Genomic DNA, 22009 nt, shown 5'->3' with positions numbered 1-22009 from the left:
AACAATAATTTAAAAGTGTTGTATTGTTCACATCCGTTGTCAGGGGCGGATCCAGAGGGCGTGGGTGCACGCCCCTCCTCGTTTCCTTCCGGATAAAAATGTTCAGTTTACACATTTCGAAATGCCTCAGAATTTCCCGGACCCATGCAGGACCTCACGCCGTAAAGTCGATCTTCACGCTCACAATTTGGTAAATTTCACGTCCCCCCCCCCCCCCCCCCCCCTTAGAAAATCCTGGAACCGCTCCTGGTTGTGATATTGTTGGGTTGTGTTTGGCAATCACACAATTCTGACTTTTAAATAAACGGTTTTTGTTGTTGTTTTGTCTTGGTTGGTTGCAATCTTTTCTCATTCTTATGTGATCGAAGAAAATCAAATAAAACCATTGCAGACCATAATACCCCCCCCCCCCCCAGGAGTGCCAGCTGTAAAAGCGATGCCAATCACTATTTCAGAATATGCAATTTCTCTCCTGTTAGCATATGTTGTTTTTATCATTGTCACTATTTTCATCACCAATAATTCAGTTTTTATCATAAATTTTTCATTATTTCGTATCACTATACAACCGGAAGTGCATATTTGGTGAATTTGTCATTGCCGACGTAGTACACACCCACGTACCGGCTTATGAATTATTCAATAGATGTTCCGCGCGTATTTTATAACGTTAACAGTCTACTATCCAGACTAGATTTTAGAGAATCTCTATTGTTAGAAAAAAATAAGTGCTTCCAATCTTTTTCATACTATATAATGATTTATATATAATTTCTTACTTGTTACTTCATATTGTAGACTTATTTCTGGGAAATTATTCACTGATCTAAATTATTTTAATTATTTATAGGAGGAAATATTATTATCGCGTCTGAATAATTAGACTAACTATGTCTTTCTCGCTGTCATTCAGACAAGTGAGGTCACAATTGAAATTGCGTACTTCCAATGTGGCTTGGATACGTACTATACTGAACGTATATATATGCGTAGCATGCACGTTATTACGTTATTGCATAATTTCTCGTGCAATTTCTTGCGACGATTCGCTGTTTTCCTGAGCGTATTAAGAGGTATTATTTTCGGAAATCATGAAGATTTGGAGTTCTGAACACGTTTTCCAGTAAGTATAACAATTTCCCTCTATTTTGTAATGATATTGCAAGGTTTACATGCACAGTATGCGTAAAAAAGGCATTTCAAAGCCGTTGTAAAAACGCCGGCATTTGTGACTCACGTGCATGACTGTGTGGAGCCACACCGGACGGCCAGGCCAGACAGCCAGGGGATACCGCCCGATAGTCCTGCTAATGCACCGACGGACAGCAATGCCAATGCAATGCCTCCCTCGGCCCTTGCTTTGCCTTGCCTTGACTGCCCTGGCTGGCCTCTGGCTTAGCCTTCTTCTTCGCTATAAGTTCCCCAGGCCTTAACTTAAGGGCTAGCTGATGATATAAAATATTGATACTGAATAATCAATATCACCAAGCCTTAATTGGGACTAGGCCTAGATCTACCCCTGCACCTGCGTAAAAAGAGAGAGGCAGGTTTTAAAAAAAAAGTAAAATGCGTTCGTATTCGCCCCTTTGGAATTTTCGTCACCTGATTACCATTGCATGCTGGCTTTGGAGTTCGCTGGTGGACTCTTCTTTCTTCTCCTAAGATCTAAGATCTGCACTCTGAAATCGGTCAAGAATTTACCCCAAAATGCGAGATTTTGATACCATTCATTACCAGATAGCGATTTTGCTCACCTTCCTTCCAACTCGAACTCCCAAGTGTTTTTGTTGATAACTACATATAGACTAGTTGGTGCTAGACCGAAAGCTTCAGTCTCTATAAATCGTCGGTTGTTCCACTGAGACTACGTCTGGCTCCACTAGACCTCCGGTTATAGAGACTGAACGATCGCCTATACCATCGTATGTTGAAGATATCATGGCTAGATTTTACCCGTTAGGCCCCTCCCACAAACATGACAAACTTGCCACAGCCGTATTGTTATGTCCCCAAAATCCCCCAAAATGTCATGTTACCTCATGTATATCCAATTTTAAATTAGGCCTAGGCTATAATACATTGGTTCCACTTACTAACTTGATTGAAATAATCCGTTTAATGGTCCCTTTTAAGGAAATTATGGGTCAAAATCGACATCCATGTTAAAAATCTTGCAAGCCGTGTTAAACTCTCGCTGCCGTCAATCTCATCCCTTCTAGTCTACGCCGAAGGCAAAATGATTATGAAGGAAAAACTGTGATAACGCCATTACGAACGTGTAGATGGCGCACAGTTTTTCCTTCAGTGGAACAACCGACGATTTATAGAGACTGAAGCTTTCGGTCTAAGTTGGTGCTAGTTCAGAATCATATTTCGACGCTAGTGTACTTTCGTATCCATTTTTGACCCGTAACTCCGGCGTGGAGATACCCTTCTAAAACATACCAAAAATCAACTAAATCATCAAGTTGTTCAAATAATGGTCATGATTTAATAGTCATTGTTTCTTATCATTTTTGGAGTATTGTTCAAATCGAAGACATTCACAAAAAACTTTTTTACATGTTTTACGGCAAACCACTGGACATTTACAATACAATTGCATACCGTACCGACGAGGGGATGCAAGCGCGCCAGTGTGTGTGAAGTTAGCGACGTAATAATTACAGATTACAGTTGATAACTTCACGCACGTTGGCGCCCCCGCATCCCCTCGTCTGTACCGTATGCAATTCTATTGTAATTGTGCGGTTTGCTGTGAAACCTGTGAGAAAGTGTATATTATAATGTCTTTGTTTTTAGGAACAATACTCCAAAGAAGATTAAAAAATTGACACGAAAGGGGTATGAAATATAATGACTTTAAATCATGACCACTATTTGACCACACCCGAGTTACAGGTCAAAAATGGATATGAAAGTATGCTAGCGCCCAGACTTTGACCCCTAACTTCGGCATGGAGATACCCTACTAAAACATACCAAAAATCAACTAAATCTTCATCAATTGTTCAAATAATGGTCGTTATTTAAAAGTCGTTTATGTTCCTTGCCTGTTTCGTCTAAATTTTCTCATCTTTTTCTGAGTTTTTTCCTAAAAACAAAGATATTATAATAAACACTTTCTCATGTAATAAATTCACATTAAGACCATGATGATCATCATTGTGGTTGCTAACTTCATGCACGCCCGCACCCCGATGCATACTATGAATGCCCTGATGCCCTCTGTGTGCATTCTAGGCCTTCTTATGATGGAGGAAAATAAAGTTGCCAGTGAATCCTCTCAAAAGTTTGCGAACATTCAATCAATTCAATGTAATCTCCCCTCAAAACTGTTCACTGATCCAAGATAGGAATAGGGATGATGTACGATGTACCTTGCTTGTTCATCTACACGAGGGATGTGTTACTTGTAAGCCTATACACCAAAGATTCACACTTTTCACAGCCATAAATCTGAACACCAATAAGAAATTCTAAATCTCTCACATGGAGGGCAGAAACATTTTGAGTTTATCTAGCAGTCGAAACTCATGCAGCACCTAGTGGTCTTTGTCCATCAATTAACTAAATCCCCCCCTCTCTCCCTCTGTCTCTCTCCGTCTCTCTCCCCCTCTCTCTCTATCCCTCTCTCTCTATCCCTCTCTTTCTATCCCTCTCTCTCTATCTACAGCCATCCGTGGGAGACAGTCACCCAAGCTGCCTGGAGGAAGTACCCCAATCCCATGAACCCCAGCGTCATCGGGATTGACGTCCTTGACAGGAAGGTAGACGAGAGGGGTCGTCTTCACAGCAGGAGGTTGCTCACTACTGAGTGGGGTTTTCCAGGCTGGGTCAGATCGGTAGGTACCAGTCAAAGCTATGTACTTAGAGCAGGGCTCAACTTTAACAGGCATCCCAAGACACTAGACCGAAAGCTTCAGTCTCTATACCGTCGGTTGTTCCACTGAGACTACGTCTGGCTCCACTAGACCTCCGGTTATAGAGACAGAACGATCGCCTATGCCAGCCTATGTTGAAGATATCACGGCTAGATTTTAGCCGTTAGGCCCCTCCCACAAACATGAACAAACTTGCCACGGCCGTATTGTTATGCCCCCAAAATCCCCCAAAATGTCATTTTACCTCGTGCATATCCAATTTTACATTAGGCCTAGGCTATAATACATCGGTTCCACTTACTAACTTGATTGAAATAATCCGTTTAATGGTCCCTTTTAAGGAAATTATGGGTCAAAATCGACATCCATGTTGAAAATCTTGCAAGCCGTGTTAAACTCTCGCTGCCGTCAATCTCATCCCTTCTAGTCTACGCCGAAGGCAAAAATGATTATGAAGGAAAAACTGTTACGAACGTGTAGATGGCGCACAGTTTTTCCTTCATAATCATTTTGCCTTCGGCGTAGACTAGAAGGGATGAGATTGACGGCAGCGAGAGTTTAACACGGCTTGCAAGATTTTCAACATGGATGTCGATTTTGACCCATAATTTCCTTAAAAGGGACCATTAAACGGATTATTTCAATCAAGTAAGTAAGTGGAACCGATGTATTATAGCCTAGGCCTTAATGTTAAATTGGATATGCACGAGGTAAAATGACATTTTGGGGGATGTTGGGGGCATAACAATACGGCCGTGGCAAGTTTGTTCATGTTTGTGGGAGGGGCCTAACGGCTAAAATCTAGCGGTGATATCTTCAACATAGGCTGGCATAGGCGATCGTTCAGTCTCTATAACCGGAGGTCTAGTGGAGCCAGACGAAGTCTCAGTGGAACAACCGACGGTATAGAGACTGAAGCTTTCGGTCTACCCAAGACACTTGCCCCCATCCCTCCCCTCCCCCAACATGGGTTTTAAAAATACAAAATAATGACAAAATATATAAAATTGCTCTAGGCTCTCAAAATTTCAAGATTTAATCCCGGGGGCTCATGTATAAACCTTTTTAATATACTGGCCAATTGTGGTGCCCACTTTAATGGACCACGGTGCCATAAAATGTAGTCACTTTTTGCCTGTGATCCGACATTTGCTCTATTCCTCTAGGCTTCATTTTTATCTTAGTTAAGGGTTGGAGTTGGTGTTAAGATTTTGGTTTAGTTTGAGGTAAGAGATAAGTTTAGGGTAAGCAAAAAGCTTCAATACACCCAAAGCTATACTAGAACTTTTTTGTACAATTATAATGATCAGTCCTGTACTTATATTTTAACTCAAACTTTCTTATTTCATGTGTAAACCAATCTGAGTATGAAATTCAGTTGTGAAGTTGTGAAAAGGTGGATAAAATTCCACAAATGGCAAATGTTTGGAGAGTAAGCTTTAGTAAGAATTTATGTTTTTCTTTATGTGTTTTTTTTTACAGCTGAGCCCTGAATGTAATTGTAATTAGTGTACATGCATGTTTCTTATAATCTAGATACTGTATAGTACTGTGAATAATTTACCTCCAACTCTGCTTAAGAAATAATTGGAATTGTAGTTACCCGGTATGTAAAAGAGCTGTTTTGAGTGCCACCTATGAATAGCAAATTGTATTACTCTTTACATTTGTTGGTGAATTACATATCATGTTTTTACATTATTTTCCCTGAATAAAGATTTTATGATCACGTGACTAGGATGTTAACCCCGTCTTTTCAACTTTTGATTGCAGTTGGTTGGTCTACAGCCTACATGCTACGGGTCAGAATACTCGATAGTAGACCCTAAGGAGAAGACATTCACTGCTAAATCTGCTAATGTAAGTACATGTATACATATTAATCTAGGCCTTGTTTTATGAAACGTTTGCCACAGGTCTACGATAAATTTACTCACAACCATTCCAACTCATTGATTTTGGTAGCTTATATTAATTTTTATGGGTTATCATTGTTGATAAGTTGTATTAAATAACCCTCGATAGTTAACCAGCATTGAATAAATCAAACCAAGTTTACCATCAACAGTTTTTGTCTTAAGATAAATCAATGAAAGTGAATAGTTTTTAACTGAATTTAACACTTCCTGATACAAAATTCTCTACTCATGTAAAACACATGATGCATTTGGAGAGTAGTAGAAGTTAGGTGAAAACTAGGGGGAAATAGTACCAGCAAAAGATTTATACTGGCCAAGAAACAGATTCTAAATTCCTTTTGAGGCATGGGACCTTGAATATAGATCATGTTGTGTTTCATTTTTGTAGGCAAGCATACCGGTACATAGATGTATGTACACGAAAGTTTTTGGTGGATCAAGGCAGAAAAATGTGTGGAAACTGTTGCCATAATTAATTAGACAAAGTGAGAAATTAATTAATGCCAAAACCCAACCCCCCCCCCCCCCCCAAAAAAAATGATGCTAGGCCTATATACCGTAAATCTCTGTGTATAAGACGCACATTTTTTCCACCGGAAAAAAATCAAAAGTCGGGGGTGCGTCTTATACACAGGTACAGGATATTTTGAGTCCACAAAATGCTATTTTTTACTGGTTTTTGAAAATCTCTGTGTCTCAACATGAATTACATAATGCGAATAAAGAATAGGATCTACTATTTGAAGTTAAACTACATTCCTAATTGAAGGGAAGAGAATTTTTTTTCCCTTTTTTTTCGGTCTCGATAAATTATACCCCTTCACATGCAGCTCACTCGCATTGAGGATATCGACTCACCACTCAAAATCTAGCCTGTCCAAATTTCTGTTTGGACTAGGGGAAAATTTCTCTGTAATCTTTAGTTTAAAAAAAAAATATTGTTACTATTATTTGTGACAAGTTCACAAGCACTTCAACTGCGCCTCGTGATAAATTAAAGTCCTTCCTGGCCCTGCATGGCTTGATCTTGGTCGTAAAAATAGGGTGCATCTTACACACAGAAATTTACGGTATTAAGTTATTTTGGTAGAGCTTTGATCATGATCAGAAGTGTGTGGAAGGGTAAATGGAATTCATAAACTACTTTTAGATTAAATTATTTATTTAACTTTTATCGTCGGAACTTCATCATAAATGTACATGTACTTTGAGCTGCATGTACATGTAGGAACAGAATGCCTTAGACCATTCACATCTGTTCCGCAATAACACACATCATGTACCAGCTTTTATTATGTCTTGAGTCTGTCTGTCTGTCTGTCTGTCTGTATGATTCCTATACATTACCAAGTAGTGTGGAGTTTTTAACCCATTTTATGCCAAGTTGTCATTATATTTCATGTTTGATTTGAATCCAGCTCAAGTACATTTAGGGCTATTAAATTCACACATAAATATAAATTATATAAGATATAAATTATTGGATGTAGTTAGTAGTGTATGGAACAGAATAGCTTGGTATTCCCCTTTACACAGTTGAGACACATAATTTGCATATTTTGTACACTTGTTGTTGTCATTGCTGGTGACTAAAATCAATCGATCATATCAGTTAGTTAATCTGTTCATTTTTTCTTCTTCAGATTTCACTTCATAGTTATGTTTCTATCGATGAGAAATTAGTATACAAGCCACATCCCACCATTGAGAATGCGTAAGTATACTTAGGAAATGTAGCTCCCTCAAAACATATTATTGTCCTGAAAGACTTGTTTTCGTGTTGACCTGCATGGTCCTTTGCAAGTGAATTCAAATAGAAAGAATATACGTTCCAATAGAAAAGACTAAAAAGTTGCTGTAGAGGCAGATTTTGTATCCATTGTGCATTGAGAGATGCTTTTGGCTCATCCAGTTTCGCATCAGTGGGTTCACATAAAAGGGGATTGGATTTATTGACCTGTAAAAAATTATACAAACTATGAAATCATGATTCCATACATAATATCCGTAGGAAGCTGTAGTTATCCATAAAGTTAAGAAAATCATGTAAATTTGCACCCATCTTAACTAACAAGAACATGTACAGTAATTGCCAAAATATGAAATACCGCTTTCTGATTTTGTTACAGGGATTATAACTGCATTGGATGTTGTCATTTAAGCAACTGTAGTATTCCTTATTGAGGTTTTAAGTATTCATTAGAACACTAAAATTGTAATTTTGGTCCGATGTATTAAGCCCTATAGTTAGCGTATAGGCCCCATCTGCTTTAAATTGTAGACAACTGTATGAATGGTCTGAAGTCAGTTTGATTCAGAACCAACTCGGCCTTTGTTCTTTATAGGAGGCTTGCGATAGTCTGGAATTTTATTTATTTATTGTTCACTATTCAGAACCTTGATTTTGAATATGTTAATTACTGCTTGTAAGTGTCGGCTTGCATGGTGATGTAGCTATACAGTAGGCTTGCGGGTGACTTAAGAGAGGTAACTTAAGCTCATGCACGCCAGCTATTCTCCACTCCTGACGATGGATAGTCAACCTGTTCGAAACGTCGAGCCATTCCCGCCACTCATCCTCTCCAAGCGCTATAGTTCTCCTTAGAACTATAAGCTAAGAAAGATAACCAACAGTCTTTTTCAAGACTATACCAACAGTCCTTTTCAGGACTAACAAACCCTCAAAAAAGATTACTGAGAGTCCGTTTCAGGACTCCTCAATCCTCCCTCTCTCTCACATGGTGCACCCGCAAGCCTACTGTATATGTTAAGTACTGTTGCAAATTCTTCGAAAATCAGATTTCAGTTGGATGGTACACTGTGCATTGGGTCAAACAGAACTAGCCACTTGTGGCAATCTAACTCACTGGTTCGTAACCCAAATACAATGAATGTCCTTTATGATATCTTTGTACAGGACACTGTTGACACAGGAGGCTACAGTTACAGTGAAAGGATTAGGTTTGGCTGGCCAGTTAGAGAAGATGGTCACAAGTACTATCTCATCCAATGCAAACAAGGTATGTGGCATTTCTATATTCGGGGGGGGGGGGGGGGGGGGGGGGGGGGCAATTACTGTGATTTTACCGATATTTTAAGAGATAAAATGTGTAAAATACATGTTATCACTTTGATCATGAGTGAAAGTTTTCTTTTGTACAGCAAAAAACCAAGAAAGAGCTGAAATTGATTAGAATAAGAAATGGAATAAAAGGCATGAACATATGAAACGTGGTATTATGTTTCAGTTAGTACAAATACAGCTTTCCTCATGTAATTTACTTACTATTCAGACGGTATTTGTAAGGCAGATATTTTGTTGTTGAACATTTTGTAATATTTGAAATAAAATTTTCTGTTATCTTTATGATTATCAAAAATATTAAAATTCAATTGAAAATTTATGTTTAAATTTACTTCGTATTTGGCATATTTTGGTGGATAACAATTAACAATTGAATTATCTTTATCTCTCTCTCCTTTTCCTTTGCTGTGTGTCTTCATTTAATCTTCTGCAGGGCCGTGAAGCAATGGAATGGGTCATTGACACCATCAACAGGGAGATGACAGATTTGGCGTCCACGGCCAAGAAAGGTATCGAAGATCTTACCAGTGGTATAGAAAACATAGAGTTTGATTGACAAAGGCTTTGACCAGTGTAGTAGCTAGAGTTATTCATGTTGTCAGCCGTTATTGACGGAATATCACAAGTCCACCACTAGAAAGAGAGGTAGAGAGAATGGCAGGGGCAAGTCCATGCTATACATTAATAAGCCGTGTAAAACAACAAAATAACTTTTCTGTTAAAAGGAGTTCTTTTGAGATTTGTTGATAAAAAAGCGTAATTTTAACATATAGCACAAAATAGCTTGAACTTGCCCTGTTATGTTTGTTAAACTGTCTTCCAGTGCATAAAGTTACAGAGACTAGACTATCGAGATACTATGTATGACAGTATTAACTTTTATTGTGTCAGTACTATAAGTTAGGGGAAGTATGAATTGAGATGGACTTCATTTTATAGCTCAAATGATCACACATCAGTGGCAACAAATGAATGTACCATTGAGCCAGAAGAAAGCTGACATAGAAGAAAGCAAGAGACATCAGAAAGTAATGTATGCTCTTAGCCTCTGGTCATGAATTTCATTACCAGCTCAATGCTTAGTCCTTAGACGAAGCATTTAATCAACTTCTCTCTCTCTCTCTCTCTCTCTCTCTCTCTCTCCCTCCCTCCCTCCCTCTCTCTCTACTTACATGTAAATACCTCGGTGTAGTACCTATGGGTATGTGGCTATTCGTATGTATGACGAGGAAAAAGCCACAGTAATGATGACAAGCTATTTATTTCTCTCTTGGCACAAAGGTGCTGTGTAGATTTAGTTATTGTTGCTGGTGGCAATTTCAGTCGCTAGTGGTGTTTTCCAACAATGTGAGATGCTGTTGTATGATACAGTACACATTTCTGGCATTTAGATGATCTCAAATCTGTATGATCTGAGTGGTAAGCTGATAATCTACCACTGTAATACAGGTTAGAGGATGAAATAAGGATGCCAAAGACAGATGTTCTGTTGGTGGAAGATTACAGTACAAAGTACTTGGGGACAATATCTATGACCATTTAAAAATATATTATTGGTCAAATCTTGAAAAGTGTGTGAATTTTTAGATTGATATCAAGAAGGATATTGTCCACTATTTTGTATTTGATATACTTTGTGAAAGAGACAGATAAACTTATCAGTTATCAGTGGCTTGCGTATTTGGTGGACTTGTGATAGCTATTTCATAATATACATGTATATATAGAAAGAGAATATTTATTTGTGATAACAAAAAAAATGAAAAGGACCAAAAAAACACGAAAAACTAGTCAAATGAAAACCAGGAGATAGGTGATTGTTTACGCATGGATAATTCTTACTAGAATAGTTTGTAGCTTCTTTGAAAGTTTTTGATGTGTAAAATTGAGGGCAGTTTGCGTTTGAGTCACTCCAGGGTATTTGGAGAATTTCGTTTGACCTTTTGATGTCCAGCCACTCAATATATTGTAATGAAGAACATGTAAATGGTTTTTAATTAGATAGAAAAAAAATAGGTAATTTCAGAGGGTCTATCATCTTGTTATATTGTATAATATGATATAATACAGGTATCTATTACAATCTTCTGGAAACAGTGATATCTTTCTTCATGTCACATCAACAGTCACATATTTGAGCAACAACAAAAAGTAAGGAATTCTTGATTTTAATGTGCCTTTATTTATTTATAAAGTGGGATGTGACATAAAAGAGATATTGCTGTAGTGATTAACAGTCTGACTATTTTTTTCCACAACTTATGAAGGTGCTAAGATATTGACAGATAGCAAATTGATATTGACTTCTTTAATGTGATTTGTATCAAATATGAATCAGAAATTCAAAACATGTTTTAAGCACTTGCTAGTTTTGTGACATAATCTGTAGAGGCTGTGTTTTCTATGAACATCCTATCATTTTAGTGATGGCAATCTAGGATTGCGTTTACAAGGATTAACAAACCTTTACATGTATTTGAAGTATCTTCATTTTAGTTTTTTTCACCAATTTGTCATAATTATAGTTATATTCAGAAATTTATTTTCTAAAGGTTACATTCCAGCAAAGCTGTAAGATGTGTATATTTAGAATGGTGATATATTTGATGCTGTGATTGTTATCGTATTTAAATGCTTGTGTAAATGTGTAAAGGTGGAGGGAAGTTTTAAGCAATTCTTTTATGAGACATACACCTGTAACTGCAAATAGTAATTCATCATTTTAATCTTCGACCATTGAAATAATAAATAGGGCCATCCCAAATATGAATATCACTTTTTTTAGTAAATCAAATCTATCCATGATTGTGTGAAAATTTAATGAATACTCAAAAGGAATTCAAGATTTTCTGTAGTGTAATCATGGTGATATTCTTAATTGATGGGTCATTATGGTTCTTAGACTTTTTTGTGAAGAAAGTTGTTCTCACACTTGACACATTTCCATGATAATAAAGTTGGATATTGTTGTGTGGCTGACAGGAGGGCATTAGTGCCCATATCTATTCTGAAATTCACCTGCTAATACCTTATGCAAGGCCCATAACAATATTTCCAATACTTTTCATTGTGTGCCAGCACTACATTGACATTTTCATGGAATGTTGGAGCCATACCAAATACAGTAATATACCGTATGTGAATTAATAAAGTCTTCCAGTGTGAATGTTGGTGTTCTAAGTTGTAGGGATAGCCCTACCTTCGTAAAAAGATCATGTGACTGTTGAGATCAAAATATTTGCATATTTTTATTTCTCTGTTAAATTATATACATGGTGGTGTAATTTTGTTAGTGCTCCATCTGTTGTTAGCTCTTATCAGTACAGTCTCGCCAGTTTTATTTATATTTTACTGAGTTAGGTTTGAGATCAAATTTGTTAAATTTCATTGGCATGAAGTTCCTTGAACATTGTGGTGGATTGATTTGCAGTAAAAATTCAAAAACCTTTAATATAATCTAGTGCTTTGCTAAATTTGATAGATTTGAAGTTATGAAGATTGTTCCAGCTTAGATAGTTTTTACTTGATTCTCAGGGCTTGTAATATGTATATTAGATGCACTAGGCTATGAATTTGTGTGGGTTGAATGATTTCTATTTCAGTTCTATATATTCATTTGTGCTTTGTTTGAATTCAATCATGACATCATTTTTGTGTAAATCCATTGATCCAATTATGTACTATCACATTTCTCTTTTTTCATTTTAATGTATTACAAAATTATTTCTTTACCTTGCCAATAGTTTCAATCTTTACTTTCTTTGATTACTTCAAAGTGCTTTTATATTATGGAAATTCTGTCGGTGTAAAACAAGTATAGTTCTGTTATATCGAGGAAACTGATGCTTCATAATGATGTTCTTGTTTTACCCCGGTACTGCTCTAATGATAATAATTAATAATTTTGTTTAATAGTTTATTATTATACTTCTGGGAAAGTCTTAGTCATATTGTTATTACTGAGAATTAATGTGGAGTTGTATTTGTCACACACATATTGATACATGTATACTGCTACAGTATTAGAGAAATATGACTATTTCTAAGCTCCCAGTATAGAAGTTGAGTTTACAGTGGTTAAACCTGTCTATGGCCTGTATCCTACTCTTTCACGTATACCTGACATGAGAACTATTGTTAAACTCCACTTTAGTCTGAGCTTAAACCCGTTGTCTGATTTAAATTTTAGTAGAATTTAACCTATGAAGTTAAAAACTAAAGAATGACCCGTTTTTCAGTGGTCTTATTGGCTGAAAGGTTGTTGTGTGTCTGTCAAACAGATGAACTGGGCCATTGTAAACAACCAATTTTTTTTAACATTGTTTACAAAAAAAATATTAACAGGGAAAAAGGATATTGTAATATTTTATCCCAGTCTGCGACAAATTCAATTAAATACCTTTCAGATCAATATTTAGAACATGAAATGGGATATGATGTGCTCATCAAGTGTAAACATTGGATGTTAACACATATTATCATCAGTTATTGTGATGGAAAAAACACATTTAATGTCATATTCTAAAAAATGCTATACTATTTTGATGTGATGTTGTGAGAGTTATTGATGACTATGATCTTATTACATCTGGTACATGAAATCTGTAAAATTGTGCAAAAAAATGCAATTTTGTGATTGTACTGTTTTAACCTTTACTCAAAAGAAATATGGGTGTAAAATATGCAAATAAATTGGAATTGATTAACTTTTAATTTTTCTTTTAACTTTTAATATTTTGATTGCAATTTGTGTGTTTGTTTGACTGAGTAACCATTTACGGTCCCCTGTTACGTTACAGTATTCAATTATTGACTTACATGTTAGGACAGTTGCTAGTATCTAGAGCAAGTTTATGGCAAAAAATAGTTCATATAATGAGTAGTTTCCCCGTTTGTTTGTTTGTTGTTGTTTTTTTGTTTTTTGTTGTTTTTTTTTTGGGGGGGGGGGGGTCATTTTGGGGGGACTTAGTGTTTTCATTAATATATTAGAAAACTACAGATCTAGCATGTTTAAAGTCCAAGTCCACTCCAAAAATAACTTACTTTCAATATACGCAGAAAAATCAGACAAACCAATCAAAACAAGTTTGAGCAAAATTGGATAACTAATAAGAAAGTTATGAATTTTTGATCTTTGAAAATCACAAGACAAATTGGCAACTCACTCATGAGTCTGTGACGTTATGGCAAAAAAAAATTCATATAATGAGTAGTTTCCCGTTTTTTTTTTTTGGGGGGGGGAGGGGGGGTCCTTTTGGGGGGACTTAGTGTTTTCATTAATATATTAGAAAACTACAGATCTAGCATGTTTAAAGTCCAAGTCCACTCCAAAAATAACTTTCAATATAAGCAGAAAAATCAGACAAACCAATCAAAACAAGTTTGAGCAAAATTGGATAACTAATAAGAAAGTTATGATTTTTTGATCAATGAAAATCACAAGACAAATTGGCAACTCACTCATGAGTCTGTGACGTCATGTCCTCACTATGCACTAATTATTTTCTTTCTATTGAAAACATAAATTTCCTATGTTCTCTCTATGACTCTTATTTCTTTACACCAGCATCCAATTTAGATTGATAGTAATATATTTTCGTGTTGATGCACTAGTATAGGGAATTTTTTCCAGTTAAATCATGAAAAATGTGAATTTTGATAAACTATTTATATAAAAATCAATAATTATGAATATACAATAACTTCAGAAAATAGTATCAATTCTTCAAATTTCATAACAGATTTTGTGAAATATCATGCACGCAATATGATACAAGTCATATAACCTGGGCAAAGGCATAGGAAAATCAAGTTTTGGGGATAAAAAGGGAAATTAATGGGATTATTTTAAAACTATATAAAGCAAATAATAAATAGTGAGGACATAACGTCAAAAACTGACAACCCTATTGGCAATTTGTGTTGTGATTTTCATTGTTCCATAGTTTTACATACTTTTTCAAAAATTCATGACTTTCTTATTAGTTATCCGATTTTGTTTAAACTTTTTTTGATGGCTTTGTCTGATTTTTCTGCTTCTATTGAAAGTAAGGTTTTTTTGGAGTAGACTTGCCCTTTAAAGGAAAATAGCAGCTAACTCAGATAACCAATGCAAAATCAAGTGATTATTCTATTGACATTCTCCTTTAGCTTTAATACCAGCCTCTAATCGTGGTTCAATATTAATTTGACCTGTACAGTAGGTCCAATTTGCTATTAGTGTGCGAAATGGAATCAAAAGACAAGTGTGAGAGGTTTTGGAGGGTAAGCCCCGAAACATCTCAGTGTTTGGACCAGTCACAAAATTCAAACGGTCGGAATGCCTAAAAATGTTCAGTTATTTTTATAATTACTATGTTTTGGTATAATTGTGTACAGGGGTTGGTGGGTATCTTACCCCATCCAATATGAGAATAGAAGAATTCTTCCCAATCTAAAATAATGGGGGAACACATAAGAAAATGTATGTTCTGCGAAAATAGTAAAATTTAAGATGTATGTGTAAACCAGTATCAATATCATAGGGTCTTCAAGTAAACAATGATATTAATGTAATATAAGGTGCAACGTTCTTATCCACTTGCGCAAGACTAATATCCATTCCATTTTGAAGGGGTTTAGGTTTAAAGGTAATACAAAGTTTTGGGAGATTTTGAAAATTGGGTGGATAGTGAATCTTTACAATTTTGATATATTTGGATGCCCCTGTGAATGTATTATAAGCACTACAAAAATTAGCCCCTAAAACACTTCTGTTTTCGAGGAAAATTGAATATAAAAATTTACCGGTGCTCCCGGTAAATTTTGATAAATTTTAAATAGCGCCTATGGCCGTACAATGGTTGCTGCGACCATGAAAATCTCAGAATATGTAGTTGTGATATATAATTTCCATACGGGAATAGCTAATCGGTCGATTTTAGTCAAGAAATATTGTTTCATAGCTAATTTAATATCTTGACCTTGAGAGGGAGCTATACAACTTAAAGAGTTTATTATTTATAATTTCATAACTTTTGACTCGATTTCAACCGCGACAACGATCAATGAATATTGAAACGCATATACTTCCAATATGTTAATTTGAATCAAATTCATGACCCCATACCAAAACTTTGTAATACCTTTAACCCTCATAATTACCAATTTCTAGAGTATGCCATTTGGTTATACCCACGTCAATCCCCCCCCCCCCCCCCCCCCCCCCCCCTCGCCCCCAACACACATACATTTTTACACCACAATTGTCAGTCCTTCCATTAACTAAAGGCTTAGTTCTCAAAAGAGTGATTTATTTTGTCCTTTTTGTTCGAAAGGTAAGCCTCTTTTGAAATCAGTTTCTGTGCAGGCGTAATATCGGTAATTTATTGTTTCTTCTAAACAAAAAGAAGGGAAGAATGACGTTGACACAATCATACATATATCTACATCGTAGGATTAAGAGATGAAGGGTTTTAGGGTTGACAGACAGCGGTTTAGTTAGAGTCATTATTTCGTTGTTAATGGCTAGTATATTCCCAAGCTAGTGAAAATAATCCTAGGCTTATTCGTTATTGGGCTCATTCAATTGAGGAAATCCCATGGTTACATTGTATTTTGAACAAGTCCGTATTTTAATTTTCAGACTTCTTGGCACCGAACAACATTCATGTTCAGCAAGAAAATTGAAATAGCCATCAGTTTAGCGAATCACCCCTCCCCTACCTTACTGAAGTATAAACGCAAACTTTTCCTCTGGAATATCACAAACTAAAAAACCCAAAACTAAGCAATAACTGAAAATTAAAAGCTTTACATCATTTGCTGATATTTTCAAATCAATTCCGAAGGTAGCTAATGCTAGGTCAGTTGAGTGATTTTTTTATGAAACCATATTGTGTTTGTTGATAAATTTATATAGCCTAGTATAAACAATTTTTTCTAAGACTTTTGATATATTTGGAAGTAAAAAAATGGGGCGATAATTGCTAATTTCGTGGGGATCGTGTTTTTAAAAAATTGGATGACTTTAGCTGTTTTATATAAATCAGGGAATAACCTTGTGATAACGAGTGATTAAATATGTGAGTTAAAGGTACTACGTCCCATTTGCAGGCCAAAAAAAATGAAAAAGTTAAATTCCAACTGCATTTGAAAGATAATACTAATTTAGAACTTCCCTAAAAAAGGTGGGGCTTGAAAATGTCTTCAAGTGGGAAAATAACGACTATTAGTTGTCAAATCGACTTTAGGGCTATAGAGCCCAAAAGTAATAGTCTTGATTTTCAGACAATTGTACCGAATGGTCAAACGTTTTATGCTGCGCAAAGATTCAATCAGTTTAATCTTGGCCATTACAAGCAGTGAGTTATTGATGTAGACAAATGCTCATGTACCCTTTACAACTCTTTTCATGTATGTTATTACCAAAGAAGAAAAAAAGCCAGTCAGTCACTCAATAGTGTCTGACAGTGAAGTCTAGCAAGTAAACGGGTTTCCTTGCATAATTTGAATATGAGGACACTGCTAACGTTTAAATTTCACAGATAGGACATACATGACATATTCATAATTCCAGCAAAGTTCTACAGCATTTGAGGTTGGCTGCAAAAGGGACATAGTACCTTTAAAGCATAGCAAGTGGGTAGATTAGGAGAGACCATAGAGATATATACTACTATTAAGTATATATCTCTATGGGAGAGACACATTTCTTATATCGCAACCATGAGATTTTGAGTTGTTAAGAGATCGGATAACAATAAGAGGGGGTTGGAATAAAAATCTAAGCATTCATTGATGGGGAGCGCAACGGCTACCACCCGGTTTTTACATGTATGAGAGCTTTATTTGTTATTCATAGCGTCGTCAATTATATGACTAAGAATATTCAACAACGACAAAAGTTTGTATATATAAAAGAGGAACAGAATTGCACTATTCAACGGAACGGCCGAAACAGCTGTGTGAATGTATGATTTTGTGTTTCTGAACTTTTGACGAATCACAGCGATTCTTGATCAAAACACTGAAGTGGGCGGAGTTTGCTGCATATTCCAAGAGCTCGTCGTTCACGAAACGTGTGTGCAGCGCAGCGCATCGAAATCCAAGGAAGATGATTCCCGATGATATATGCAGCATGCACATGTGCATGTTGTTTGAATACATTCTAGCGCATGCATGCATTGCAGTATCCCATCTCCAAAATGGAGTCCCGTTCTAGAGTCGTGATGCCATCTCAACCAGGATTGCCACCTCGGGCTGCTATTTCTGTCACGTTTTCCCGTGACACTTCACTACGAAAAATTGAATGCATTAAACCTCAACAATTGTCACGGAAGCCCGAGCCTAAGTTTGAAAATGTTGGAAAGATAGTGGAGAAAGATGCGGATCTCGTCTTTGCAAGCTTGGTAAATTACCACAGCAAGCTAATTGCGGCATCGGGAAGGTAAAGCGGGCGAGCATGCTTGTTTGGTGTGAATGAATGTTTGGTGTTCGTGTGGCGGTTGACATACTGACATGAATATGGCCTGTGACTGTTTGACATTTTGTACACATGTTTTTGCACATCCAGTCTCAGACTATATTGACACTCGTTCTATGCCTACAATGTAGGTATCTAATGTGTTGTACAATACCGGTACTTGTATTATTAAGTTGTATGATGCGTTAACTTTTTAACAATACTAAAAATAGCTTGACACTTTAAATTGACATGCTTGACGTTATTTCTTTGTACTAGATCTATACTAGATCTACTAGTACAGTACAGTCCACAGAGAAGCTTTTCAACGAAATGTCTTGAAAAGTTGGTAATATACAAATAAAACATGCATGAATAAAGGCCACTAACTTTAAAGTGGTGAATCTGCAGCATTTATCATGTCAAAACAATGGAACTATTTTGTAGGCCTAGATCTATAGGCTAAATTAGAATGTCTAGATAGATCTAGACAGAGAGTCTAGGTCTAGGCTAGAAAAAGTGCTCTAGCATTAGTAATAATATCCAATTAACACCTAAAGTTATTTTTCAATGAACTCCAATCGAACACCGAGATAAAAAGAGTATTAAATTCCAAATGATGGACAAGATCATAAACATACAAACTTTGATAGTTTGGAAATGAAAAAAAAATCTTCAAAAATGTAGTTTTCAATGTAGAATTTCTCTGGTATTTTTCTATATTTGGGATCTCCAAATTGTCTATAGAAACGGCCTAATTGTGAACTCAATGGTGTTAGCGTAGAACTTTAAGCCCCACTGTCCTACTTGTAGCTATTTGCTCCCTCTAATATTATAGAAAACTTCCCCAATCGGTGCCTGTTGGTCCCCCATGATCATCTTTTTCTTATGTTAGTTGAGAGCTGAGTTAATGAGATAGCCACCTGTCAGTGACCTCGCTGTGTGGTCTAATCCCTTCTGACCCAGTAGTATTGACAGTCTTTAAGACAAAAGATGGATTTTCGCTTCCAAATGTTTCCAATAGTTTTCTTGTGTTTTTTTAAGTCACAAATTTGGTTGCCTCCTCTGGAGGTAATGAGATTTCTTTATTTTTTGTTATTTCAAAGTGTAAGGTAATCAATCAGTCTTGTGAATTAATAATTTCAATTTGGCAGTTGGTTGGTAGGTAGTCTAGAGTTAAATAATTGATTTTGGTAGAATATTAGTTAGCTTATCCAAATTATTAATAATGACCTACTGAAAGAGAAACCTGGATTATTTCTGTCAATTATGTATCATGCAGATATGAGATGCAGGGCATGTATCATAATTTTTTTTCTGAGTTCAAATGTTTTTTTTAAAATAACATGGAAAAAGCTGGAAAAACAGTTCAATGACATTCTCTTATCAGCACAAGTACAATAATAATGGCGTTTTTATTCAAATTTGCCATTTCTTCAAGAAGTTAAAAAAAAAAGAAATCAACATTGGTCTACATCGCTGTAACAACTTAATACTTGAGCACAAATTATTCCTTTATTTTGGTTGACCACCTTTTAGCTTTACATGTAGGTCTACATTTACTGTGTAGTGTGCTGACCCTTGCAATGTAAGCTGAAATGACCTTCAGTACATTATAGATGGGATGTAGAAGGATTTATGTGGGACCTCCTCCCCTGCTCAACACTGCACTGGTTTGCTGTGCCTGTGTGAACAATTTAGTTGTGTGGTTTTGTTGATATCAATTGCTCTATCGTGAAATGAAAGCTCAGCAATATAAAGAATGATTATGCTATCTGGTTTTACATTGCTGAGGCTTTAATTGTAGCCCTATAGATTTAAAATTTTAGTTAGAATAAAGACTTTTTCAATTAGATGAATTTTCAGCATCCAGGGCTTTTGTTCATTGTTATTTTACAAATCTCCACATAGTTTTTATTTCAGACTATTTTTCCAGAGCGCACATTAATTGAAGTTTGACAGTTTATTGTTATATCTCTGCATGTGATCTGCCCATCCTGGTGATAATATGATGTAATTGTAGATGATAATGAAAGGCATGTTTCTTATCACCAACAGGTGTTACATACCTCGGTAGTGAGAAAAGAGTCCTCTTGTTCTGCACTTCATCTTGTAATGATGAGCAATCTAATAGGCTTTTGACAAATAGAGTGCATGTGTTCATTGCACAGCTTTTTTACATACCGGTGTATCGATTTTCTTTTTGATGGACTGTAGATTTTGTATAGCATTCATAATTGTGGTAGCTTCTTCTTTGATAACAATGATGACATTTGTAGTACATGTAGTTGTATAACTACTTAAAGGTACTATGTCCCTTTTGCAGCCAACCTCAAATGCTGTAAAACTTTGCAGGAATTATGAATATGTCATGTATGTCCTATCTGTGAAATTTAAACATTAGCAGTGTCCTCATATTCAAATTATGCAAGGAAAACAGTTTACTTGCTAGACTTCACTGTCAGACACTATTGAGTGACTGACTGGCTTTTTTCTTCTTGGGTAATAACATACATGAAAAGAGTTGTAAAGGGTACATGAGCATTATTTGTCTACATCAGTAACCCACTTCTTGTGATGGCCAAGATTAAACTGATTGAATCTTTGCGCAGCATAAAACGTATGACCATTCGGTACAATTGTCTGAAAATCAAGACTATTACTTTTGGGCTCTATAGCCCTAAAGTCGATTTGACAACTAATAATCGTTATTTTCCCACTTGAAGACATTTTCAAGCCCCACCTTTTTTAGGGAAGTTCTAAATTAGTATTATCTTTCAAATGCAGTTGGAATTTAACTTTTTCATTTTTTTGGCCTGTAAATGGGACATAGTCCCTTTAAAGGTACTATGTCCCATTTGCAGGCCAAAAAAATGAAAAGGTTAAATTTCAAGAGCAGGAGAATTTCATCGCTTATTTCTCTTCTTTTCATTCGCTATTCTATCAGCTTTTTCTCCTCTGTGCTGTTCATAGAGGCAGTTTCATCGGATGCGTCCGGAAACATCTGTTGAAAATCAGCCCACTATGAAAAGGGTATAAAATGAAAGGTCTCTTCCATTTTTCTTATCCTGCAGGCGTTGGCACATGGAAGATGTACATGTAGGTACATGGAACAATAAACAGCCTGTGTTTCTTTGAGCACAGAAGATAATTACCCCAAGTTTATTTACCAGACTCCATTCACAAAGACAACCCTCATTACAACTTATAATCCTAGGTGTGAATAGCTCTGCAATTATCCCCATACAATTCCCATTGTGTTGACACTGTTTTGCTAAGCTGCTTATTTACACTCTTGACAAAGGTGTGCATTACCAAGAAGGCTTACAGGTAGCCAGCCAGCTCTTCCATTGAGTATCTCTTTGATTTCTTTAGAAAGTTGAGGAGTGATTTTCGTTTGCTCATCTTGCTTGTAGAGTCTTTAGGCTCCATTTAATATGTTTGTGATGTAAAGTTTGTGACCAAACCAAAATGACTGATCAAAAGAAGATGATGTATTTGTATGGATGTTAAGTGGGAGTTGTTATAGGGCAATCAGACACTTGTAATAAGCTTATTTGTATGAAAGCAGAGAAATAAGCGAAACAGAATTGAAAAAGTTTGAAATAAATAAGACCATGTTCAACACAATTCTGTTTTCGTTGAGTCATCGACTCATCAAATTCACAGACTACAACTA

At 36.0% G+C, this 22009-nt stretch overlaps 1 protein-coding gene across 1 annotated transcript; it reads left to right on the top strand.

Moving 5' to 3' along the window:
- The first annotated feature begins 998 nt into the window (after positions 1–998).
- LOC115920206 (PRELI domain containing protein 3B-like) lies at positions 999–13601 on the top strand. Its single transcript, XM_030975424.1, has 6 exons — positions 999–1123; positions 3677–3845; positions 5658–5744; positions 7447–7517; positions 8721–8823; positions 9322–13601. Exons 1-6 carry the CDS (start codon positions 1092–1094, stop codon positions 9442–9444), a joined length of 585 nt encoding a protein of 194 aa, XP_030831284.1. The 5' UTR covers positions 999–1091; the 3' UTR covers positions 9445–13601.
- Positions 13602–22009: the final 8408 nt, after the last annotated feature.

The sequence above is a fragment of the Strongylocentrotus purpuratus genome, unplaced genomic scaffold (genome assembly GCF_000002235.5).
Source record: "Strongylocentrotus purpuratus isolate Spur 01 unplaced genomic scaffold, Spur_5.0 spur5_scaffold_8, whole genome shotgun sequence".
Lineage (NCBI taxonomy): Eukaryota > Metazoa > Echinodermata > Echinoidea > Camarodonta > Strongylocentrotidae > Strongylocentrotus > Strongylocentrotus purpuratus.
Note: the sequence above shows the minus strand (reverse complement) of the source record. Positions and strands in the feature narration are given on the sequence as shown.

What these genes read in the sequence shown, in the direction of transcription:
- LOC115920206 (XM_030975424.1), top strand. Translation starts at nt 1,092, where the DNA reads ATGAAGATTTGGAGTTCTGAACACGTTTTCCA. An exon ending in AGTTCTGAACACGTTTTCCA is followed by an intron (nt 1,124 to 3,676) that starts GTAAGTATAACA and finishes CTCTATCTACAG; the next exon opens with CCATCCGTGGGAGACAGTCA. An exon ending in CATCCCACCATTGAGAATGC is followed by an intron (nt 7,518 to 8,720) that starts GTAAGTATACTT and finishes ATCTTTGTACAG; the next exon opens with GACACTGTTGACACAGGAGG.